Source organism: Ammospiza caudacuta, chromosome 16 (assembly GCF_027887145.1).
Source record: "Ammospiza caudacuta isolate bAmmCau1 chromosome 16, bAmmCau1.pri, whole genome shotgun sequence".
Lineage (NCBI taxonomy): Eukaryota > Metazoa > Chordata > Aves > Passeriformes > Passerellidae > Ammospiza > Ammospiza caudacuta.
The window spans coordinates 8,666,995-8,693,418 of record NC_080608.1 but is presented as its reverse complement, the minus strand read 5'-3'; the positions used below and the strand labels follow the sequence as shown (position 1 = coordinate 8,693,418).

Here is a 26,424-nt window from a genome sequence, read left to right as displayed (position 1 = left end):
ATTTTCAGATTTCAGTTTGGGGCTTCAGGCAGGGAGAGAATATTTAAATGAAGATATTAGATGGTGCTCATTGCCCTGGGGAGACAGGGTTCAAAATCTTCATTAAGGCCATGTGAGAGGCAAGAGAAAAAAAGGAAAAAAAAGGATTAATTTCTTCATGTTATTCATAGACAGGAATATATTGTCTTGAATATTAGTTGTGGGTCTTGTCCCTCGAGACCTGAACACACTGACAATGAGGAGCCTTGAGCAGGTTCTCAGCCATTAGGGAGTTACACAATGCATGAAGAAGGTGAGATGAGAACAGGGACTAGATCTGTCCCTATTCTCTTATTTCTTCCTGTTTAAAATGCATCAATATTATAAAAAAAAAATAACAAAGAACAAAAAAACCCCACCAAACAGAATAGTGGCAGATTTTGTAATTTGTCAAAGAAAAAGTAGAAATACCATTTATAGAGCCTGCAGCTGACACTAACTTTTTCCTTTCTTTTTCCACCTGAATCTGAGCTAATAGGAATAATAACTATTTTTTCTGCCCACTGACCCAAAAGATATGTGTTCTTGTGCTAATCCACTTCCACTGGTATTGACTGCTGGTCCCCAAGGGTTTGCCTTGCGGAGTCAGAAATAAATTACCCATCCAAATCAATGAAACTCATGCCTGTGGTTTACACAGATGTAGCTCTATCACCCATACACAAGTGATAAGTGCTTGCAAAGTACTTCCAGCACTTCATCCTTCGACCATGTTTGAGCCACTCTTGGGAGAAAGCCACTCATCAGCAGCTGGTCCCTTTCAGACCATGCTCTGCTCTGTGGTGCTGTTGGGCTAGAGAAATTGAAACATCTTCAAAAACAGCATTGCTTTTGCTTCTTGCTACGGAAACAATAAGTTAATTGAGGCTTGTGCTGCTGATGTCTTGGTGGCACTGAGGTTACTGCACTCCCTCAAAGCTCAAATCAAACTCAGAAAGCACAGCTACTGGTACACCCTGGTTTTTAGTTAGGTTAGTATATTATTTATCAGCTGCCAGATGTAGAGAGTTCACTGACTGCAAGATTTGTGCTGTGAGTGAAAGAAGAACTAAGTCACCTCTTGGGCTGCTGCCTGATGATTTGAGAGATCCTCCAGTAACTTTAAAATACACAGAAGAGGGATGTATGTACCAAGTTTGTGCCAGTAAGTTTGTGGAAGTGATTCAAGAACTCAACAGCAGCACTAGTATGATTTAAAGGCAAGTCAAGAAACCTCAGGCTGAAGGGAGCTCTGTGACAAAATTCTTGCAGATGTTGAGTTTGTGTGTTGGAAATCTCTGCTGAAGCACAGGCAGCCACATGGAGCAGCATCACCCAGAACATCCACAACCACAAGAGAGCAGACACAGTGTAGGTGAAATATCTCAGTTCAGACTGCCTCAGGAGCTGTTGTGAGGGTGAGAATGAAATAAGAGACTTTTTACATGCATTAATCTTATTTAATGCTACAGCAGCAACTGTTCATCATAATATCCTATATGTGTTTTTCATCAGAACTTCTGCTTCTAGGCATAAAAAAAGTCTTTGTAGATCAGTTTTCACTATTGATTTAGAATCCAAGCCTCTGCTTGGCTCTTTTAGTTAGAAGTCAGCTGGAGACTTGTTACTTTCAATATTACCAAAAGATGCATATCCCAATCTGATTGCCTGAAAGCGATCATGGATTTAGCTGGTTATACTCACTAAGTGATGCTTCTTTTTCCAGAGGGAAAAATCAAAAATTATTTGGAAATTAACAGAACTGTAGACAAAATGATGTGGATGGCTCCTGTGGAGGTCATTCAGCCCAGCTTCCTGCTCAAGGCAGGGTCTGCTAGGGCAGGTTGTTCAAAGACTCATCAATTCAAATTTTAAATACCTTGAAGGAAAGATCCTACAACCTCTTTGAGTCCTTATTCCTGTCTTTAACCACCCTTGTGGTTACTTTTCCCTCCCTTTATCCACCAGATCATGCATCTTGCACCCTTGCCATGCACACTCAGTGTGTGCCCACAGGACACACTTAGCTCACCTTGCTGCCCTCCCTCTCTAGCTGCAGGAGCAGTGATGTCCCTCCTGAGTCTTTTCCTCTAAAGGCTGAACTTATTTAGATATACCTTTATTCTTTTTTATGGCATTCCACTGTAGCAAGCATAACTATAAAGAATTTTGGTTTGCTTTAGTTCACTATAATATTTTTTCAATCTGTATTTGTAAATAGCCAAGACAGGAAGATGTACTTGTGCCATTTTCTTTCATACAAAAGTTCTATTGGCTCTGTGCAAACTTTCAGTTAATTAATTCCCAGTTTTGACTTTGCTCCCATTTTGGTTCCTTCCACTCCTGAGTGACCCCCAGCAGAGTGACCCTGACATTCCTAAAGGCAGAACATGAAACTGGAATTGGTCCTGAGGAGCTGAATAGGAGGCAGGTGGTGGAAGCTGTTTTCAGCTGAAAGGATGCTGAAGGGAGAGGTCTCAGCCTCATGGCACAGCGGCTGCGCCAGCACACAGCCATGCACCAGTTCATGGTGCAAACAAATCCTTGGGGCTGGGCTGGGATTTCCAGCATTCTCTCTGCTCTGCAGTGCTGCAGCTGCTGGTGCCTCCTTTAAACCACCTTAAGTACATCTCTGTGACTTGCAGTGCCATATTTGCATTGCAGCACAGATGTACCCAGTGTAACATCATATAAGCCTCTGCAAAGACAACATCTGGGCCATTAAGTGCAGTAGAAATACTATTATTGGTTCCAGTAGGCCTGCTAGCTCATTTATTTATTTTGCATTGTTTTCTAGAGAAAATAAAAGTCATTCATATGATTGAGTGACCTGTCTGAACTAGTGAGAGCTCTGACCCATAGGTTTGGCTGCTGAGCAATGACATGGCTGCTTGAATGACTTTCCCAGATTTTATGCTTTCTTCCAGGTCACTATTACTCTCACATCAGAAAATTCAAAGATCTGAAATCACCTAATAGTTTGAGGGAGACAATGCCTTATAAAAATGTCATTGCTATTGACTTTGTGGAAGATTTGATTACGATGAATTGTCAGGGAAATGATATAATACTAAACATTGACAATGTAATATCCAAGTGTAATTCTGAACAACAGGAGACAAGAGAAAAAATACATTTTCTTTTATTGCAGCAGAGGCTGTTGCTAAACGGATAACAGAGACTCAGTGTAGCAGCTACTGAAAGTGATATGTTTGTGTTGGAAGAGTTACAGTAGAATTTTGGCCAAACATGAAAAATATATAAGGAAAAAATAATTCCATAAGCAGCTGAAACAAATCTAAAACTCATTTTTTACCCCTTAAAATATTTTATCAAAAACTGCCACAAATGAGTTGCCATATACAAGGCAAAACAACCAAAAATCAGTTTTCTATACATGGCCCCAAGACAGATTTGTTGAAGCTGTTTAACACCTTACTTTCTCATTGGTGTGTGCTTGAACCTTAAGCATGAGGAATTTTGACTACTGGCTCAAACTATGGTCCCAAATATTCTCTGTCATGCTTGATTATTTCCCCACTTCCTCTCTTCTCCCTTGCATTCCGTCCCAGCCAGAGATTTATAACCCATTGTCTCACTTCAGCTTGAGATTGTGCTTCAGAGCAGCCAAATAGCTGTCCACAAGAAAGTAAAAATCTTAGTACAATTCCAACCAGAGAGGTTTTATCTTTAAAATATGGCATTCTGAAGCCTAATGTCCTCTGGTTTTATTGGCTCTTCTAGAGGGGTGCTTAGCTGAAAGTGCAGCATCTGCCACCAGCTCCTCGCGGCTTTAGAGCCTCAGTGCCAACTTCCCAGCCTGGGCACAAATTATACAGGGCACAGTGGGTGCTGGTGGAGGTGTTTTGCTGTTCCCAGCATTCCAGATCCTCCAGGATCCAGGCACTGCAGCAGTGCACAGGATGCAACCCTTTCTTGGGCCAAGGGGAATTTGGTACCTTGGTCGCTGCAGAGAACAGTGGGCCCTGCCTGTCTCTGGGAAACTGTCACAGACACATTTTATGAAAAATCCTTTCCTTAGGATTTTTCCTCCTGAGAAGCTGAGAGGCCTCAGGAACAAAATGTAAACAATGGTTATCTGCTGCTGTGGAATGCAACAGGTGCATCTGTGATTGGTCTCATGTGGTTGTTTCTAATTAATGCCCAATCACAGCCCAGTTGTCTTGGACTCTCTGTCTGAGACAGCTGGGCCTTTGTTATCATTCTTTCTTTTTCTATTCTTAGCTAGCCTTCTGATGAAATCCTTTCTTCTATTCTTTTAGTATAGTTTTAATATAATATATATCATAAAATGATAAATCAAGCCTTCTGAAACATGGAGTCAGATCCTCGTCTCTTCCCTCATCCTCAGACCCCTGTGAACACCGTCACAGGACACCATCCTTTTTTGAGGTAAACAACACTTTTTCAAGGTAAACCATCTTTTTTACCTCATTTCATGGGAAGCAGAGGGGTTGCTATTGTGGTTCAGAGCCAAATCTTCACCTGAGAACAGCAGGTATAAACCCTGCCCAGGAGCCTGTCATGTAGAGGGGACTCTGCATGGCCAGCAACACTAATTTAACACGAGGGGAATATTTCAGCCTAAGTGGTCTCTACTGTGTATAAAACACTCAGTACCAGTAACATTTGCTTCTTCTCTCAGTATTAAAATATATTTATTTGTGAACTGGATCCTAATCTATCTCAGAACAGTGTTTTTAGTCTTTCACAGTAGCATTTATAATGATTCAAAGTGTAGGCTGGAGAGGACATCTTTCTGTAGCAAGGAACAAAAATAAGAATAACTTTTCAGTATTACCATATATCAATAGCCAATTATTTTTGTAAGGATGGGTTCTGGCTGGCTGCTAATGGACTGACAATGAGATAAGTCTTTCAGGAGAGAAACCATCGTTTTAAAGATGGAGTGGCTGGCCTTTTAATTTTAAGGCATTACCAAAATCACACCTTTCACCTTTAAAAATTGTAAATGATCACAGACTTGTTCTAAATCATTTAATTGCTGTTTTAACTGAGCCTGGCTCATGCTTTGCAGGGGTTTGTCTTTCTTAGCACTGATGGTGCAGCTTAATTTCTTAATTTTTCTTGAAGAACGACAGCCTCCTTGCTTGTACTCTCCCTCCCAGCTGCTTTCTGGCCATCTGTCTGTAAAGGCAATTTTAGGAATCTGCAGACAATTCACCCTTGCTCATATGCATTTCTAGATCCTGACACACAGCACAGATATGCATGGGTGCAAAGTAAAACCTATTCAATGAGATAAAATGTGAAGATGCTTTAGAAAGCTTTTTCCAATGTTTCAGATAAAGCAGGCTCATGTTTCTTGCTGTTTTTTTCTTTTGCTTATTCTTTTATCTTCACCTGTTTCATCCATCTGCCTCTTTCTCTCTGACACAGGGAGTATGATGACATGGATTAGGAGTCCTGTGTCTCTCTCTACCTCTAGAGCTCCTTGCTTTAAACTTGTTCTTGAAAACAAGCTTGAAAGAAAGATCACCAAATGCTCTAGAATATGCACCAGGACTTGCCTATGACTTCACTGTGTTTGCAAATAGCCAACGAGCTTGGGAAAAAGCTAAACACCTTGTTATTATCCATGTTCATGGTTCAAAGTCCCTTCTTGTTTTCAGATGAATGCTGCTCGCTGCTTTTGATGATATTTGGGAGAAGAGACCAACAAAATATTCAGAGATGAGGAAAAAAAAGAGGAAAATTGGTGCCATTCCCAAAGCCACAAGTTGGATCAATGGCCACAGGACCTGTTCCCACTGGTCCCTCCATTAACCCTATATTTGTTCATGTGCCTGTGGCTCCCAGGACAATGGAGAAGGAGGGAGCTGCTGAAAATTGCCATAGCAATTTGAATTCAGGTCTCTGGGGCTATTTATTTGAACATACACATGTTCCCTACACAGCAACAAGCCAGCTGCTCTGACAACTCCCAAGAAATAAGAAATGTGCCTTGAGTTCCTGTGGCATTTTATATTCCAAACTTTGCCCAGTGGTTCCTTCCTCAAAGAGACATATTGATTGTGGTACACATAAGGATAAGTGTGATGGTGTTCAGTATTTTGAGCTCATCATCTGTTATCCCATTCCCTTTGTCATCTGATGCCCAGACACTATCAAATTGGAAGCAGTAGCGTAGAAAATTACAAACAAATCAAAAAAGACTACAGCTGTGAAATGAATCAAACCACTGTTTCTACCCTTCGTATTTCCTTCTGTATGAAACTTCTTTTACAACAAAATATTACCATTTTTTGTATTTTGGACTTATAGCTATGAAGGCAGGGATGAAGCACTGCAACAGAACACCCACCAAACATTTAGGCAAACACAACAAAGATAGAGGATGGGTCACCACTTGCCTAGATCTGTGCCTCAACCCATTTTGACCACCCACAGAACATTCCACTGCTGCAGACATTTGTCCACAGATATTCCAGCTTGTAATGATGTGGGACAGCACCACCCAGAGAATCCTCTTGTGTGTTTGAAGCTCTTGACTTTGGTCCTCTCCATTTGCTGCTTCTTTAACAGGGTGATGTGATTAGAAAAGTTCAAGTCCAAGCTCCATGTCAGCTTTTCAGGGCAGCCCCTCATTTTGTGTTTGCTGCACCCCAAGAGCAGGCTCTGAATATGTGTGTGTGTTTGTATGAAGATGACCAGATTAAATTTAAGCAGAAATAAATGGTAATTTAACTGGCACAGATACACAAGGCTGACATAATCTCTAAAGGTTTGAGGCTGCTATTAAATTTGTTCTCCTTGTTAATTTGTGAGCAAGAGGATAATGAAAAACTGGTAACTCTAGAGTTGACATAAAAAGTAAGAGAAATACAGTTGGCAGGGATAATTTTATGCACTGTCAAAGTGAAAAGGCTTTGCTAAATGTACATAGGCAAAGATACACACTGTCATTTTAATGAGTAATTAAAAGATGGACTTCTAATAATTGAATCATTACTCTTGTCACATTTGTATTTGTTTAATATCTCTAGCTTTGATTTAATCTTGTTTTGAGTTCCGATCTTAATCAGGTCTGATTTAGGCTCTTGGTTCAAATAACTCCAAGTGATGAGCATGAATCTTGTTGTCCTATTACTTCTCGTTCCCAGTGAATACAATGTTCTTTTGAAATATCATTATTAGTTACTGCATTTAGCCAGCAAGACTGGACAAGTGAGGCAGGTGGGTGATGTGCTGATGTTAAAGGTTTGAATTTTCACAGAGGAAGCCTTCTTCTCTTTTTCTCAACATCATTGCTAGATTTTGGAAGTACTTCAAATGGCTGACATGGTTACAAGTTAATTCCTTTGCTGGTATAGTTCAGGGAGCCTTGGCTATTTGCATTGCTCTGTTGTGCAGGTTTTTTGTAAATTAAGAAAGAAAAGCTGTGTAAGACACGATCATCTGTTCTTTAAAACTATTTTCCTTAAACCAACTGTCATGGTCACCCTAAAATGGGATCATATCTTCAGTGACACAGAGCTGTGCCTCTCCAATCTGTTTAAAATTCCTCATCAAATTCCTGAAGTCCCATCAGTCAAAGCTAACAGAAGTTGCACATTTCCAGCTCCTCTCACTGAAGTACACAAGGCTGGGACTGGTACAAGTCTCTCCTTCTTCACAGTCCTCAAATTTGCCCACATCATATTAATCTATTGTCTCTTGCAGCTTCAATCCTCTAAACTTTCAGAGTTTTCTGGTTCTAATATCTATTTTTTAAACAGAAGGAATGGGTGATGCTTTAGATGTCATTACAATGAACAGGTTATCCTGCGTTTTGATGAAAAAAAAAAAGCTTATTTCTCCCTCTTCTCTGCCTAAGATTTTTTGGGTGCTCAAGTCTGTCTTTAAAACCATCCATTTCTTCTCTTCTTTTTAAGTACAATCATTGTTTTTTTGGGTCTCTTCAATTCCCAGTTTGAAAGAAAGCAACAATTATTTTGCTTCAAACTCATCCAGCCCTGAAGATGAGGAATTTATCACCTTTTCATTGCCAGCCTGCTGAGTTTATTTCTCCAGGTCTCGAAGAAAGCTTTTTGCTTTGCTCAGCTTCACAAGGTGGGTGTACCAGGGTAGGGAGACAGCTGACTCCCTCCTTGAAAAGCTCCCACAGCATCTGTTCAAAAACCCCTCTTGGGATGCAGACACCCTTCCACAGGGCTGTTAAAGGTCTCAGGACAGACTGAAAGTGTTTGCAGAAGTGGGGTATGGAGCTAGAGTTGAGGATGTGATGAGGAGTGCCTCCATCTGCTTTTTACAGACAAGACTTGGAAAAGGTTGGAAACACCAAAAGATTTTGAACCAGAATACTGGAGAAATGCACCCAAATGTGGACCCAAATGTGTGAGAGGAGGCACTAAAAATGCTTGTAGGTACCTACCTCTGTCAGTGGTGGCAAAGGGACATCTGGCTTGGGAACACGGACACCCTCAGCACCTGGGAGCTGATGGAAGAATAGACCTTGTTGGGCTAAGTTGTCCAACACTGTGCAGGGCAAATTTATTCCTTGTTAACTGCTGAGATGCTCAGGGTGCTTATTTAGAGGTTCACAAGCAGGTGGTGAGCCCCAAGAGCTCCAGGGAGGGACCCTGTTACTATAGGACACGAAACTACACTCTCAAGGTGAAGAAAAGGGAAGTTTATTTTCTGACTCCAACATTTATAGATTTCAAAAGGGACAGTGGATTGGAGGTTGACAGTGCCGCCTCTCCAATGACACCAGACAAACCAAGAGTCCATCAAATTTCTCCTCCTCCATAAAAGAATGCAAGACAATAAGTTATTTACAGAAAGTGTGTGAGAAAGTTTGTTACAAGAATGTAAAAGTCAGAAGGCTTAGAAAATCTTTAAAGATCAGGGCGACAGGACCCCACAGCCCCTCACTGGGGGTACACAGCTGATGGCACGGGGAGGTCCTGGCAGGCTCGTGGCACTGCCCACAGCTCACTCTGCCAGCCTCTTGAGAAACACAGCAGCTCCAGCCCGTGCATTGAAAACCGCACCAGATGATGTAAAATGAGCAAAATGTTCCTCCTGCTATGAAAGTGAGGTGGCAAATATCACCCAGGCAAGCTGCTGGTGGGGAAGGAACTCTGTATCCTCCAGCATGTGTGGATATAAATAAGCACAGGCTGTGCAGATACTTCAGATGTCTATTAATGCATCTTGTATTTATGTCCGACTTGAAGAGATACAGAGAGATTAGTAAATACTTCAAATTGACAGCACAGACATATTTTCATAGAAAAAATGATGCTGGTAAGTGGAGAGACTTTTCTTCCTTCCCTTCAGGAAATGGGGAAGAATTGTCTGCACTGATATTATTTCCAATTTTTTTTCTCTCAGGAAAGAAAAAAAGATCTCACCAGAGATACCCTATTTGTTGCTGATTAGATTTCAGTGTTATTTTTTTAAAACCTCAGATCTCTTAAACCTATAGGGCACCTATGAAATACAGACTCATTTCTTCCAGGACACTCTGCAAAAACCTCTCTTATGTTGCCTGGGCACAATTCACTGTGGATACTCCATTTTTTAAATTGCATTTGTGATTTCTTTTTAAAATCCAAACCTTAAATCTGCAATTTCATATCGTCCTAAAGAAGGTAACCACAAAATAACAAATCCCTATGAGCCTTTGTGACAGTTTGGGAGAAAAAGCTCCATTTATTTGCAAACACTGAAAATATTTTAGTGGTATTGGATTTAACAGGGCAGAAACAAAGGTTCTGGAAAATGAACCAATCTGATCACTTGGTATTTCCTGCAGAGAAAATAGAAAATAAAATCCCCCAAATTTAGTCATGAAAGAGCTGCTTCTGCAACTTCGTGCTGAATTTTGTGGAATGATTTTTTACAAAGCACATTTTCTCCTGGACTTAGACTCAGTTTCCCAGAGTAGCCCATGTCTACTAGCCATGAGGAGGATCCTGTCCTTTTCATGCTGAAGCAAATCCAAACTAATTCTGTAGGCTCTAAGATTCTTTACAGGAAGAAACACAAAATTTGACATGTTTTATCAGGTCTTTTAGACTGCTCCTCTCCTGTTGCTAATTCTGAACACTCTATCACCTTTGCCTAAACCTCCTTGCAGTCTTTGGTACAAATACCCACATATTCTGGTTCTGTGGTCCTGCCATGCCTCCTGCTCGTGCAAACGTCCTTGTTAAAAGCTAGATAAGAAATTATTATATTGATTTATTTTTTAATGAGATGAAGAAGAGGAGAGTGAATTAATTTTAATGTTTGCCTCTCTTTATAAACACGGTTACGTGGGAATAGAAGGCACACCTCCAGCACAGCCCAATGCCGTGCAGTGCCTGCTGTGGCAAGTCACGCCGTCCCACCGCAGACAATCCGGTGTCCCACGATTTCTCCCCTGTTTGACGGCCACACGGCGAGGGGACAGCAGTCCTGTGTCGCCAGCTCCGTGCACGCATGGGCCCGCAGCATCTCTGCGAGCACGGAGCTGCCGGGGGGCGATCAGACGGGGGGTGGCTCAGCAGCCGCAGCCCGCGGAACCACCGGCCCCAGGAGCATCACCCGGTGCTGCTGAGCCCCGCGCTCCCGGCACGGCTCCGGAATGCTCCTGACCCCCGCGCTCCCGGCACGGCTCCGGGGTGCTCCCGGCACGGCTCCGGGGTGCTCCCGGCACGGCTCCGGGGTGCTGCTGAGCCCTCTCGCTCCCCGCACGGCTCCGGGGCGCTCCCGCCCGGTGCCGGTGCCCGGCCCCGCTGCCCCCCCAGCCCCGGGGCGGTCCCGCCGCCCGCACAGGTGCCGGGATTGGGCGGAATATGCAAATGCGGCGCTGACGTCAGGCGGCTCCGGCCCGGAGAGCAGAAATAGGGCCGGCCCGGCCCGCGCCGCGCACTGCCCGCACCGGCCCCGCCGCGCTCCGCCCCGCCCGACCGGAGCGAACCCGGCCCCGGCTCCTGCCCAGGTGAGTGCGGCCGGAGCGCCCCGCGCTGCGTCCCTATCTCCGTCCCCTCCCGCGTCCCCATCCCCACTTCCCTGCGCCGTCCGCTCCTCGGGGGCCGGGGGTCTCTGGGTGCCGCCGAGCGCTCACCCCGCGGGCCGGGCCAGCTAACAGGTGTGTGTGCCCGCCGCGGGGCCGGGAGGCGGCGGAGCGGGCGGGACGGGCTGCGCTGCGAGCGGGGACCTCTGCGCCGTGCCTCGCGTGTCGCACCGTGGACGTGCCGCCCGTGGGGTGGGGTGGGATGGGATGGGGCGGACGCCGCTGCCGCTCCGGGGCCGCGGTGCCGCAGTGCTCACCCGGCGGGGCCGCCGTCGGTGGGCGCGGGTTCGGGTCCGGGTTCGGGCGCGGGTCCCGGCGCGGTCGCGAGTGGGGCCGGCGGTTCCCGGCTCGGCCGCCGGGTGGCGCCGGGGGCCGGCGGTGGCGGCCCGGGCCGGCCCGAGCGCGGGGAGCGGTGCCCGGTGCCCCGCCGTGCGCTGCCCGGGGAAGGGATGCGGTGCGATCCCTCCGTGTGTCACCTCGGAACAAAGCGGTCTGGAAACGTGTCGTAGGGCCAGCTTTGAAAACCGACGCGAAATCTCTGCGTGGTTCAGGAGTTTCTTGGTAGTCCTGCATCCTTGTTGGATTGATGCTCCCCAGATTTATTATGGAGCATTGAAGTCTCTTGAAGAATTTCAGTGAAATGAAATCTTATTAAATTTAATAAAAAGAAATATTTTTAAGTAGCTTTTGCTCAAATGAAAAGTCCGGTTTGTACTTAAACATAAAAGCTGATTCCAATGAGCTCCTAATGCACCCAAACTTTAAGTATTTAACTGTGGACAGCTGACCGAATAATTATTCGGTTTCATTATGTCTTGCCAAAACAACTGGATTTTCTACTTAATTTTGTAGCGTAATTCTGTAGCACTTTACAAGAAATTATGGATGTCGAAATTATTTTGCCAGCAATGGCAACGCTGTTTAGATAAGGATGGAGCAATTGGAAAGGTTGATGGCAGGAGCTAAGGACCAGATTCTTATCTGGTTTTAATAGCATCAGTTTGAATAGAGGTAATAGTTATGTCCAAATGCTTTCTTTTTGCTATAGCAACAGTCAGAACTTCACGTAATTAAGTTCAGCCTCTTTCTGATGTGAAGCTTGTTGGAAATTATTGAAAGCTATTGCAAACCAGTAATTTCTCAAATAAGCTGCAATTTAAGTAGCCCTGAAACAAAACCAATTTTTTTAATCTCATTGTGATCACTATAATTGAATTTGTAGAGCTTTTGTGTTACGGAGGAAAAAGTTGTGGGATCATTGCAGGATGTGGTTGTTGCCTGTCACAGAAATGCTTTAAACAGTTTGTGCTGTTCTCCACTCAAATGGCCAAGATGCTTGGTCCCTGTTGTTTTTCAAGGTGACCCTTTTTGCTTGAGTAGCTCCCAAGCCTGTACCCTACAACCTGCGCTTGCCTTTGGCTGGCATCTGCTTGCTGCTCTTCCACTGGAGACATTGCTGCCATTTGCTTGAAATTCGAGGCTCTCCCTGTGTGTTGGTGCCTGCCCAGACACATCTGGCCTTGGGATGGGTGTTTTTCTGTTGCCATCGTGTTTGAGCTGCTTCAGATGACAGTGCATAGCCTGGTGCTGCTGCACTTGTGATTCTTGCTAGAGCAGTGCCAGCTGCAAGGAAAGCTGCTCTAGCTCAGAGGAGGAAACCATAACCTTCAGGTAAACTTCATGGCTTTGCATAGTATATTCTTTGTCAAGAGCTAATATTTATTTTTTCTTTTGAGTACAACTGCTTGTTTTATGCAGACATTTCCATATGCAAGCTTTGATTTCTCTGGACAGTGATCTCCTTACAAGCTCAAATCCAGCAAATCTGTCGTTCCCTTGAGCGAGGAAAGGAAATGGATAGTAAAACTTGTCTGAGCTTACAGTGGTGGTCTGGATCTATTCAATCAATTTGAGTTTTTCTGTTGACTTCAGGGAACTTGGAGCCTGCAGTCTGACAGTGTATTGTATGGTGCAGCTGCAGACTGGGTTCTGCAAGGAGCCTTCCCTTTAGCTCAGGGTAGGGCAGTGCTGAGCTCTGGTTTAGGATGCCAAGTGACATGAAAATGCTGTGTTACTCCAAAGTAAGCTCTCTGTTGATATTTATGGTACGTATTTGTTGCTTGATTGAAGCTATTAAGATATATAATGTGTATTAATGTGTCCTCCTCACACTGTGACTGAGAGCAATTAGTGTGCTGTCAGCATGCAATAAAAATAAGCAATTTCTAAACTGACTGAAGATGATCTAGAAATTCTATTTATAAAGCAAGCAGAGTTTCTATCAGGTAGAGTCTGCCCTTTCAGTTTTATCAGTGTTACAGATCCTAATACAAATACCTTCATGCTTTCTGTCAGTTGTTTACTAAATATACGTTAAACTAGTGATTTCCCTGTTTTGCTCCAGGATTGTAATTTCAAGCAGGATATGATTCAGAGGTCTCTAGAACTGCTATGTTATTTGTTGTGATGGAATCAACTGAGCACACAAAATACCTCTATTACAGGAAAAAAAAAAAAAAAAAACAAAACCCTGTGAGAAACAATGTTCCTGTGCAAGAGCAATTCATAAAGTGACAATGTACTTGTCTCTTATTGATGTAGTGACTTTGGTTTATTAAATATTTATTTGTAGCCCCAGTAACATTACATCTGAGGTTCATAATTGGAATTTAGAAAGACTAATAAATTTTGATTTCATCCTGAATGCTGTTCGTTCAGTGTGTTTACATTAGTGCCAAGAAAAGGCATTGCCTGAGCTCTGTGGGTGCTGTTTGCTGTGCTCAATCTAGTGATGGTGTGTCTCTGAGCAAACAAAATACCTAAGATTGTTACTGCTGGTGTAAATGGCCACGGCTCCAAAATTAGGAGTGATGCACCATGGCTTGGATGTACCCTGTGGCAAATCTATGACATGAAAACACTGTAAAATGAGTCTTGTCAAGACAAGGTACGTCATGGTGAGTTAATTCAGCTTGGCTGGATTTTGCCATTAGCAGGTAACCCTCCTTGTTGATGTGCATGGCTCCAGCCAGGCAGCAGCCTGTAGAAATGCTGTCACTTCATTAAGGGTCATTATGCTTCATTAACGGGTCCATTTTAGCCCTCCTCAGCCATCTCAGAAATGGTTCCAGGCCTGAATATTCCTTTGGTATTTTAATTGTAGAAAGTAATGACACAATCTTGTGTTATTGTTATGGAGGAAGTACAGCTCCTGGTTGAGCTGGGTTGTGGTGTGTGAAACACAGGAGTTCCTTCTGACACCACTTTGGGTAACTGCATTGGTGTTCTTTCCAAATTAATTAAAAAACTACACAAGACAAGAACCACTGCTCAAAGTGCTTACAGATTTAGTGAGAATCCCTCCAGTTCCCCGCAGATGATGTGGGGCTGTGGTGAGCTTTTGCCAGGGAGATGGTGCTGCTCCGGAGTGGAGTGAGTGTGGGAGGGATTGGAAATGTCTCTGCTTGAGTCAGAGGAATTGGAGTGCAGAAATCAGACCCAGGTAGGACTCACCTCTGTCATGGCTGGAGAAACACATCAGCCCTCTTCAGCACAGGATTTATTTTGTGTCTTTCAAGTTTGGGTGTGTTTTGTGACCATCTGGGCAGGTATCCTCATTGGGAGGATGATGACTGTCCCTGTGTGCTGGTGTCAGCCCTGGCTCACCCTACACACCTGATCATAGCCAAGGGGGCTGCCAGTGGCTGTGTCTGCTCAAGGCAGTGTCCCCCTCTGAATCAGAGGGGAATAATGATATTATTTTCTGCCACATTGCTGGGAGCCTCCAGCAGTCAGAGAAGCAAAGGTGTGTGTCCGGCATTTTCCTGAAATCTGCTGAGGGTGCAGGTGTGAGTCCCTGACTGTGAGTGACCCTGTGCTGCTGGGGGCTCTGGAGAAGGGATGAAATTCACCCTTTGGCTTCTGCAGTACCACAAGACCAGGTTTTGCTGTAGTTTGCTTTTGTAGTTACAGAAATCCCAGGACTCTGGTTCTGCAGGTGCTGTGTGGCAGCAGACTGGGAACAGTATGCTCTGAGGAAGAGTTTTGGGGTAAAACAACTACATTATGGGGATTCATTGCCAGTACACTGGAGACTGCAGAGCTCTGTAGGCACTGAGTGTGGATGGACACTGTCATCTGAAGCTTCTGTGTTACCAAACCTGAGCTGGGTTTTGTTGTAAGATGAATGTTCTATAACTGTTCCTTTTTTTTTGTTTTTTTTAACAGACTTGAAATGATGCCACCAAGGAGCTTTTGGTGCTCTCTTGTACTGCTGGGGGTTTTCCCACTGGTCACAAGGGGATGGATGGATGTGGACCAGAGCAGGAGCCTGTATTCAGATGTGGGGAGGTTGCATCAAGAGGTACCGTACCCTTGCTGCTGCTGCAGCTCTTGCGTTTCTGTTCTTGGGCTGTGGGCAGGCTCTCCATATTGCAAACAGAAAACAAGTGTGGGCTTATCGGAGTGTATTTGTATTAAACACCTTCTGAGGAGGTCAGTAAATAGAAACTCTAACACTTATTGGGTATATTGACATCATCTGGAAGTGAAATTGTGCATCTGGCTGCTGTGGAAGTGCTGTCTTTGCCCCAAAGACTTTACGGTGTGCTGTGTCCTGGGGCTGCTGACATCAGTGAAGCTAAATTTAACAAGAAAACTGTCCTGGCTCTTCGCTTGGGTCAGTGGACATTTAGGTGAAACCTAAAAAAAGCTCTTTTGAAGGAAAGCTGAGCCATAGGTGGTTCTGAGAGAATCAGCAAAATTCCTGCCCAAAGTGTTTTCCTCCAGGCTTCCTGATGTGACACCTCTGTGAAGCACAGAGGAATGGGAAAGGGAGCAGGGAACAGTGACTGTAATGAGTAGGAATCTCTTCCACCCCAGAGCCCATCTTGCTGGGGCAGGACAGCAGTGCCTCCTCGGGCCTCAGTGCTGCCCTCAGGGAGTGCAGAAGCAGCTGAGCCTGTTCCCAGTGCTGAAGGTGACTGTGCTGGCTGCTGTCACAGGGGTGTGCATGGAGCAGTCCCTGTCCCAGCAGGACTCTGGGTTTCTGAGCCAGAGCTCAGCACTGCTTGTGGCACAGATGTATGCTCTGATTGTCACAAGTCTCAGGCTGAGACGTGTGAGTAAAAGCCACAAAAATCTGGAACTGTGACTTTGTTGAGCTGTAAATGATGAATGAATGCTGAAACATTTTTAGCTATTTAATTAGTTCCTGTATGTTCCCTAAATGGTTGCTCAAATGTCTGAAAGTGAGAGATGGTGCAGAAGGACAGGAAAAGGACACTTGGCTATTTTTTAGCTGCCATTGCCTTGAACACTTATGTGCTGGCAGACACATCAGTCAGTGCCAGGCTAATGATAAGCCCTTGATGGATTCATGTTGCAATTGGATCTATTTAAACCTCGGGATTTGGTTGTAGTTGGAGGATCCCATTTCTCCCAGTCACACTCTCTCTACAAATACCCAGTTATCTGCATTATAGTTTAAGCCAATTAAAAAAGTGCTTTTTGCTGCTTAGCAGGGCTCAAAAGTAATTTCAGTGGTGTTGGATGTTCTACAGCTGTGAGGTCTGTTTCAGGTGTATTTTGTCCTTGAGGTTTCCAACCTCTGCTCTGTGAAAGTGAACAACAGCTCCCTTCCACACCTCCACTGTTATTTTGCTGCTGTGTAGGGTTAGGTAGTACACTGGCACTTTGTTTAACCTGTTCTTGCAGAATCTCTGCTCAATTTTCCTTTTTTATTAAAAAATATTAAATATTTTGCATGCTTGTGCAGGTAAAAAAAGTCTCATTCTTTACTAATGCACATTAGTAAAGAATTTTTAAGAAAGTTGCTCTGAGGAATTAAATTCGTTACTCAATTTACTTTAACATAAATAATAGAGTTATTATATTAATTGAAAGACATTAATTCATATGATCTTTCTCTAAAGACCATAATGATATTGTACCAATTACTTGATCTTGCTTGAGGTGGAAGGATCTCAGCTAAGAATGTATTTGCTCAGGTTTGCACAGAATTTAACAAATGTGAATATTAAAATCATGAATGTACAAAGAATGCAGTTAAAATAGATTCAAGAAATGTAAGTTATAAATTAGATTTTTGAAAAAAGTATCTGTACAGAAAACTTGTTTCCACAAGAAATAGTGTTTATACAGTGTGGCACCAAACACCAAAATTAATCTGAATGCTCTGAGCATAACTTTCAGATAGGTCAGGGAAACTGAGATAATCACCTTTTCAGAGTAAACAGCAGTTACTTTCTCTTTAAGAAAATAGTTTATCCAGAATACCTTTCTAGTCACTGAAATCCTTTTCTAGCATTATAGGGCTTTGTTCGATTTGGAGCTCCTTATCCGTGAGAAGTTTGTTAGGTTCCAAATTTTATGGTTTGATTAATACATAGATCCATTAACATGCATTAAAAATATTAAATCACAACTAGAAATGCTCCTAGCAAGTCACTAAAACTGCTTTAAAAATGAGTAAAATGTTAATTTGCAGGTCAAATAATTTTGAAGTCTGCTCTGATGGAAAATTCCTGTGAACCTCATCAAAGCAAATACGTGGGTATGGGTCACTGACCTTCACTAATACTTGTTCTGATCTACATAGGAACAAGTTTACTGAATCAAAAACATTGCTTAATTTATGTTCAGATTGCTAAATCAATTTCTCCATGGTATGTGGTAGAATTATTGCAGCTGTGCTTTGAATTTATTAAAGAAAATAAGACTACAAGGCTTTCTGATCAGAAACCAACCCTCTAATATAACAATTGCGTGTGTTTTTCTTGATGTGCAGCCCTTCACCCCTTAAGTTTATGGGGTGTTCCTGAGAAGAGGTTTCTTTTCTGGAGTATTTTTAGTCCTGATTAGAATAGTTAATAAATGTGTATATGCACTATGAAATTCCAGTTTGAATGAAAGAGCTAAAATAGAAAACCTAATTTTAAAAAAATACACGATAGTGTTTAACTGGAAACTTGCGACGTTCCTGGTTAGTATTAATTTTGGAGACTACTGCTGTGTTGTGTGGAATGTCTCATAGGCTGGTTCCAGGGGTTGCTGGAAAGCTCTTGAGGCTTCTGGGCATTGCCTGTAGACTTGGGTGAAGCTTCTCAGGGCTGGACCATCATGAGATTAAATCGTGTTCAGTGGAATATATGCTGAAATATCAGATATACAGAGCTCACCATTCTGGGGTGTTGTTTTTGGATAAGTTTTTGCCTCTGCCTTCAGCAAGTCTGATTGCATGCTCAAGTTGGATGTTCTAGAGGTGACTACAATTCATGGGCAGCTCTGTGCTGGCTCAGAAGGGCTTTGGGTGGTCCATGACACACCAGGTGATGTGATCTGGGGTCACCTCTTCCTTCTAGAATAGAATTCTCAAAAAGTGCAGCTTTCTGAGTCATTGCCAGTGGTAGTGAAGAGAGTTTCCAGTATGAACAGAAAAGAGACAAACAATCTGGATCTGAAAGAACCCTGGAGTTTGGGTTGGGAGGAGAACTTGGCCAGGAGGTTCTGATGGAAAGCCAGCAGTGCTGGTCTGCTCAGTCTCTACCAGGTAATCCACACCAGTTGCTCAGGCTGGTTTTTTTCAGCCTCCTGGAGTATTTTGCAAAGCATCTGAAATTTAACAGCCAGCTTCTCCCATTCCCTGCTTTCCCTGTGAGAGGCTGATTTCCTGTGCATGGTTTTGCCATGGTTCTTGGGGCAGAGCTTGCATCTCCTTTTGTGAACCTGAAGTGAGCAGAGCACTGCTGCAGGTCTTCATCAGCCCTTCCAGGAGCAGAGCTCCTCTAACACATCATCACAGAGCTGCATTTTGGAAATTTAAATTCTGTGTTATGTTTTCTGGGGCACTGCTGGTGGGTAGCTTTGAATAATATTGTCCTAGCTTGATAGTGTGAAAGTGGAGAATAATTCTGTTTTGTGGTACATGGGGAGTTGTTTTGTGCTGCATTTTTAAGTATTTGGATGTCACCAAGCTCCTGAGCAGTGACAGGAAAGGCTGGCAGGCATTCTGTGGTCTGTTCAGGGCTACAGAACCATAACTGCTCTGTGGTTTCTAGAAATACTTAATTGCTTTAATTTGCCTTTCATGCTGTGCTATTTTTGCCACCCATCCTCCTACTTGAGGAGTCTCAGGAACCCATGCAGGGCCCCCCACGCTCCTGTGGGGAGAGGAGCTGTGTCCCTGGGGAGGCTCCTCTGCACAGAGCTCACAGGTGATGCTCCACGGGCTCATTTCTCAGGGCACCTTAACCTTCTTCTTGCTGGCATTTGGCAGGTGTTGCCTCTGTTGGCTATCCATTGGTTTTATTCATTAATTAATACTTGAATGAGAACACAGATTCCCATCCCTGGAGGTGTTCAAGGCCAGGTTGGATGGGGCTCTGCGCTCTAGTGGAAGGTGTTCCTGGCCCTGGCAGGGAGTTAGAATTAAATGATTTTTAAGGTCCCTTTGAATTTAAACCATTCTGTGATTCTATGGCACCTGGAGAGTTCAAAATCTCCAAGTATAAATGTGCAGCAAACAGCTGGATCAGACCAGCCCTTCACTGCCCTCATGCCCTGCTGGAATTCAACCTTTCTCTGGAGTCCACTCACAAGCCTCAACCCTGCTTGTCTAAGAGTATCAATTATTGCTGAAATGTCTAGTTATATTCAGATTCTTAAATGATATATCAGTTACTGCTGCATCTGAAGATGACAGTAGGTTATTCTGGGCAGCAAGGGATTCATAGGGATGATTTTGGGCTCCTTCCCCCAGCAAAGTCATGTTTCCTAATCTGACAGATTAGGAAGGGATTTCTTTCTGAAGCAAGTGAAAAAATTGTGAAGGCTTTTTTTGATAAAAGCTTTTTGCTTCTAAGTCGAGTACAGACACAATTTCAGAGGATGAGCTTGGAATAAAACAGGCACAGTGTATAAATTTTATATACAGTTGAAGATCTAATATCCTGGTATTTATTTTAACTGTTAATAATAGTAATGTCTACCATTTGAGTGTTCTTCCTGCTTTTCAGTTTGGAGAAAGGAAGAAAATCAGATTTAAATTTAAATCTATACTGTGCTACAGCCCGCTGCTGCTTCAAGCATTAATGAAAGTACATGGAGACAAGACTTAAGTTTATTTTTCTATCACTTTGGGATGTAGTGATAGTTTACTCCTTTTTACCTGCATTTATGTGGTATCTCTAACAAGCAGTAATTGCTTTTTTGTAGAGCATCCTAAATCTTAACAGGTATCTTGTCCCTGTGGAGATGAGAAGCTTTTGCTCTGAGTGCTGGTTACCACAGCACTCTGCAGCTCAAGGTGCTGTGGAATGTTTTGATAATATTTATATTAGGTGTGTTGAGGTCCTTCCTCTGCATCCCCAGCCTCCCTCTCCACTTTCTTCTGTGTGCTCAGAGGGCTTAATAAATGTTGTATCTTACAGGATGCTCTTGAAGTACTAGAAAATGTGAAATTTGGAACAAGGCAGGCACTGTACACTGGAGTGACAGCAGAAAATTAGAAGAATTTTGGTTTATGTGAGTAGTTATGTTTCAATAGTGTCAGGGATTGTCAAGATGCATCTAAAGCACAATCTGAAGATGGAGCCCACTTGTTTGCCATCCCTTACAGATCAGAAATCCTGCTTTCTTTTTTTTTTTTTTTAAACTTCTGCTAGGATGCAGTGTGAGATAGCTCATGGTGCTCCTGCACTGCCCAATTTCCTGGGGGCTGTCACCTTCCAGCCAGGAGAACAGAACCCTGCTGCTGCATGGAGCAGTTTGTGGTGCATTGGGTGTTGCTGACCTTGGATTTTGGATGCTTGGATGCTGTCTCTGGGAGCAGAGGGATGTGGGCTCGTGGCTCTGTGCTGAGCTGTGGCACTCACTGACTGCAGGAATCAAATTTCAGGAAGTTTTTCTCATGTCACAGTTGAGCAACTGTGAAAAATCATACTGAGATGGGGAAATGCTGGTATGATTCTGAAGAAGAGAATAAGACCAGAGTAAATCATGTTGCAAAAATGAATCAAGGCAATCTTAACTTGGTTATGATGTGATAGAGGGTTAAACTTTGATATTCTGTTCAGAAGCCACTCTGCCTTAAAAGACTAAATGTTGAGCAATTTTTTTTTTCCAAATGTAGCATATTCTCCATTTGAAACAAAGGCTGTAGCATTAGTTTTTAAAGGAAGACAGTTTTACTTGAAGTACTTTTGAGCACCAAGCAGGGCAACTCTCAGCTTTTAGATTAGAAAGAGCATATCCACAAATTTGGGATTTCTAAAACAGCTGTCCCATGGGCTTCCCCATCACAATGTGGAAATTTATGGAGCAATACCTGGGTTTCTCATCTGGAGTCCAGAGCTAATAGTGAGTAAAATCAGAGATGCAGTAATTATCTCAATTAGCTGCCGTATGGATGAGCAGATGATGCTGTGTGATGTGAGACATCAGAGTTCCTCTGTGTTCATACCAGACAGTACAAATCTAAATTGCCACTGTCTGCACTGATATCAAGCTTTCTCCAAACAGCAGCATGTGATCTAATTTTTCCTCATGCCTGATCAAAAAAAAAAAAAAAAAAGAGAGAAAATGCTGATTGCCAGACTAAGCTGTGTATTAGTCATATACTGTACTGATGCTTCAGTCCCCATGCAGTGTCCCAGCAGCCCTGTACTGAGTGTCATTTCATAGAATGGTTTGGTTTGGGTCTAAACTTGTCTAAATCTACCCCCTTTCCACTATCCCAGGTTTCTCCAGGCTCCATCCAAACTGTCCTTGAACACTTCCAGAGATGAAGCAGCCACAGCTTCTCTGGCCACCCTGTGCCTGGGCCTCACCACCCTCACAGGGAGGAGTTCGTTCCTGATATCTGATCTAAATCTTTCTTCTTTGCATGACCCCTCACTGGACATAAGGAGGAGAAGGCTCTGAAGGGAGGAAAAAATCCATGGCATGCTAATCTATTAATAGGAACAGCCACTTCTTTATTAATTTGCTAAATGAGTTAGGACTGTATATTTAGAAATTGTACAGCAGTTAGGCTGATCCTGAGAGCAGGTCCCTGGAGACCTGGAGTGTGCAGAGGTAACATCTGATTTATTGTGAGGCCCAGCTGCAGGGACTGGGTTTGATTTATCTGCTTGCACTGCCTTGTCTCCCACAAAGGGTCTGGTAAGGCCAGCAGTGCAGGGAACTTGTGGATCTGGAGTATTAGCTGTTCTTCTGCATCTCCTCTTCTGCTGCATTAATTGTTTTATTGGTTTTTGCTGCTGTCTGTGGGGTTTCTTTTAATTTTTTTTTTTTTTTGTAAGTTTTGGAGTTTTTTCCCAAGTCTCCTATACAAAATTTTGGTTGTAAAAAGGGGTGCATTTTTACTAAATCTAAATCAGTATTAAAGAGCAAGAGACTGAAACTATTGCAAGGTTATCTGATGGAATATTGTGCTTTTTGCAGTTGGTATCTCTTTGGTATCTGCTTTGGTGATCCATGCTCAGCATCATTTCCTACTGGGATCAGAGGCCAGGAACAAACAGAGAAATGCACATGTGAAAATCTCTCAATACTGAATTCATCCCTGGAAGTTCAAGGCCAGGTTGACCAGACCTAGTGGAAAGTGTTCCTGCCTGTGACAGGGGTTTGGAACAAGATGAGCTTTATTGTTCCTCCCAACCCAAACCATTCTGTGGTTCTATATATAACAACCCCAAAGTGCTTTTGCTGCTTGCATCCATTGCTAATGACCACAGGAAAACCTGTTTGTGGCACACTGGCTGCCAAGCACTGTTTCATGTTGTGTATTCCCTCATGTTGTGTTTTAACTCTGCACAATGAAGTTCCCAATGCTCTCTGTTTGTTATGAATGAAATTTGATTTATCATTAGTGCTCTGCTCATCCATGGACCCATGACTCATTAATCAGGAGATCTAACATAAAACAACTATTATGCCTTGGCATTCCTTTTGTAAGAGCAGAAAACGGCTTTGTGCAAAGCAGTTGTTAAATGGCATCAGGTTCACACAGGTGTTGGTACAGCAAATTTGGTAAGTGGCATTGGTACAACACACTGCAGCTACAGGGCAGTGAAGCAGTCTGACAGCAGCTACTGAACTCTATTTGATTTTGATTTTCATCCCTCCCAATCCAGGTAGAAATAGAAACCTGATGACTCTGGGGTGTTGGTCTTTTGGAGATGCAATTTTTCTGTAGCTACATGTCTGGTGAAAGGCAATCCTGAAGCAAACATACTGCATTGATTTCCACATAGTGATTAGGTACTTCAGATACAGAACAGAAGGACCTTTCATTCTGTACTCAATTGACTAGCATTAAATAGTAGGAAATAGGTGCTAAAAGTGAACCTTGACAAATAAAACTGTTGTATTGCTCTAATGAAATGCTATTTAAAGCAGTGCATGAAGAAGCTTTTTAGAAGGAATGGAAAATCCAAAACAGTTTTTTCCTTCAAAGCAGATGATTTATGCTCTGATAAAATTAGATTTTTAGTTAAAGGAATTTGCAGTCATTAAATGGTGCCCATGAAATAAGTCTCATTTATAACCATCTGCTTTATGGCTTCTGCAGGAAAGTATTCCTCAGGCAATGCATTCAAGAACTTTGGTGTCATTTTTATCAAAATAGTTTGGTTCTCTACAGGTAACACTATTAAAATCTTTGAAACCTCTATGTGATTTTTTTTTTTTTAAGTTGAGATCAGTATCCTCTTCAAGAGAAGCCTACCTGGAGCTGCTGCCTTTTTGTACTGTGCTTTAAGCCCTGCTGTGGCTGCCAGGCATTTTTCCCTTTTTTTTTTTTTTTGTCTACCCTCCTGAAATCTTGATCATTCTCAGTGTCATTGGGGGTTTCTCTGGGGAAGGGATGTTTTGGGGGACACTCCAAGTGCTGCTGTTTTCCCAGGAAGAAGAAGTGGTGCCTTGCAGCCTGACCTCGTGTTCTCCCACTGCAGTTCTAACAAGCTTTTCTTTTTGGATAGTTTATATTCATCAGAGCTTATAATTGTAAGGGGAGCAGAATAAAAGAAGGGAAACTTTGAAGACCATCCTTTGTCTTTCATGATGTCTGTGCAGACATGGAAATAACAAAAGGGCATTTTATAAAAGTGAGATGAGACTTGGATGTTTGTTTAATAGAGCCTTGATAGTCTATTTCCTTTTGATCAATATAATAGTTGTAATTAGTTTTAGTATTTCTAAGCTTTTGAACTGCAGAGAATTCAAACAGCTTGTTAGTGTGAGGGGCTCTGGGGAACTTTAAAAGTATTCTTCTCTTTTGCATATATTGCATGTACACAGCCCTAATGATAGCAGCTGTAGCTGAGTTTTTTTATCCCATGCCCCACCTCTCAAACTAATATTTTGAAAAGCTCAGAGAGGTCCCTGGAGTATAACTGCCTGCACAGCTCAGAGCTCTGCTACATAAAGAGGATAAATGCTTTGAAGTCTGTATTAATCCTGAATGCCATTTTATATATTGCTGAAGATCACTGAGGTGCTATCCTACAGGGAATAATGACAGTATTTTTATAAGCAAATACCCTTTTTTTTTTATTATCCCCTTCAGCTGACTTGAAGGGTGCCAAGTAGGCCATTCCTGGTGTTCTGATCCTTCTCTGATGTGGTGGAAGGTTTGTTTTGGGGAAGGCAGCTTTGGTTGTGGGAAGGAAGGAGCAGCAGCATCTGCACAGGGGGTGACAAAGGACAGTACAAACTGCCACTGTGTTTGGGCAGGACATGGGTGATGTGAGGTGGCCCATGGGCTGGAGGAGACCTCAGCTGTCCCTCTGTCCTGCCCTGGGACTTTCCAGAAGGTTCTGGAAGGGGGTAGGAGGCAGGAAAAGGCATTTCTGTGGCAGTCCATGGGGACCTGCAGCCTGTGGTGCCCAGAGCCTTTTCTCCTCCAGGCTGAACAACCCCACCTCTCTCATAACAGAAGCACTCCAGATGGTCCCCACAATTCCTCCAGTTCTAATACTGGCTGCAAGAAATAGCTCCAATGATGGAAATTTGGACGTATTTGTAATTAACCCATAAATAGTGTTACTGCGTGGAATTAAATATTTATTCCTCTGAAGTCTCACCATTAGTATAAGCAGATAGTGTTGCCTGGGAATGCAATACCTTTAGAAACAGTGTTTTAAAACAAGTTTCTATATTAGAGATTGTTATAATGATTTGCAAAAAAATTATGCAAAAAAAATTATATGCAAAAATATTATGTAGGTGTGCATAGATTGAAATGAGCACTCAACTTTCAGCATGAGTAGTCCAGTGGCTTTGAAATTATTCAGATATTTGCAGAAGTCTCTGCTAAAAATATCTGTAATGGTTTCTCCTTCCTCAGCCCAAATCTTCGGTGTAGTAATAATAACCCTCCTAACTGCTCCCTTTTAACATAAAGAGAGGGGAAAAAAAATCAATTTTCAAGAAAAATGTTGTGCTTTACAATGTAATTTATCACACAGTGATGAGTCATTTTAGGTGTTATATTTATCCATTAAATATCTGTGGACAAACTGAAATGTGTGCTTGTAATTGCTCCTCAGTTATTGTATTGAGCTTCACAGATGCTTCCCTGGGTCAGTAATTGGTGTTTTTAGGGGGGGTTGTTCATCCTGCCTTTGAACAATTCTTGCATTTAATAAAAAACACCACAAAAAATTCTCTTTTTCCTTATAGGACTCCAGAAGGTTTGAAGTTACAAGAAGAAAAGGTAGGAAAACTGGTTTTCTTTCAGTGTGTGTGTTGGTGTTGAGTATCTTGCAGTAACTTTTTAAAATAAGCATGAGTTCACACACTTGAAAGGTTGTGCCGCTGTGGGTTTTCCAACAGTCTGTGCCTGGTGCTTGTCTGACAGTTCTTAGTGTTGCAAATTGTAGATTTTTTTTTTTCCCAATGAGAAGCTGCTATTTTAGCACAGATTTTCATGATGGTGTGTTGGGTGTGTATGTCAAGGTCTGGATGCTGGCAGGGCACCTAAATGGCTTTAAGCTGAAGGAAGATAATTTAGATTAGATATTAGGAAGGAATTCTTCCCTGTGAGGGTGGTGAGGCCCTGGCACAGGATGCCCAGAGGAGCTGTGGCTGCCCCATCCCTGGAAGGGTTCAAGGCCAGGCTGGATTGGGCTGTTGTTCTGATTTTAAAAGATTTTCTAAGCCTTCTGATATTTACATTCTTATAACGAACTTTCTCACACACTTCCTGTAAATCAGTCATTGTTTTGCATTCTTTTATGGGAGAAATTTACTAGACTGTTGGTTTGTCCAGTGTCATTGGAGAGGTGGCACTTTCACCCTCCAATCCACTGTCACTTTTAGAAAACTAATAAATG

At 42.8% G+C, this 26,424-nt stretch overlaps 1 protein-coding gene across 1 annotated transcript in view; it reads left to right on the top strand.

The window, feature by feature from the left end:
- The first annotated feature begins 10,952 nt into the window (after positions 1-10,952).
- FSTL4 (follistatin like 4) overlaps positions 10,953-26,424 on the top strand; it is a 206,944-nt gene continuing 191,472 nt past the window's right edge. Inside the window, exons 1-3 of the mRNA XM_058815367.1 lie at positions 10,953-10,993; positions 15,296-15,431; positions 25,772-25,805. Of these exons, the coding sequence (XP_058671350.1) occupies positions 15,303-15,431; positions 25,772-25,805 (163 nt within the window). The 5' untranslated portion in view covers positions 10,953-10,993; positions 15,296-15,302. The remainder of the gene's footprint in view (positions 10,994-15,295; positions 15,432-25,771; positions 25,806-26,424) is intronic.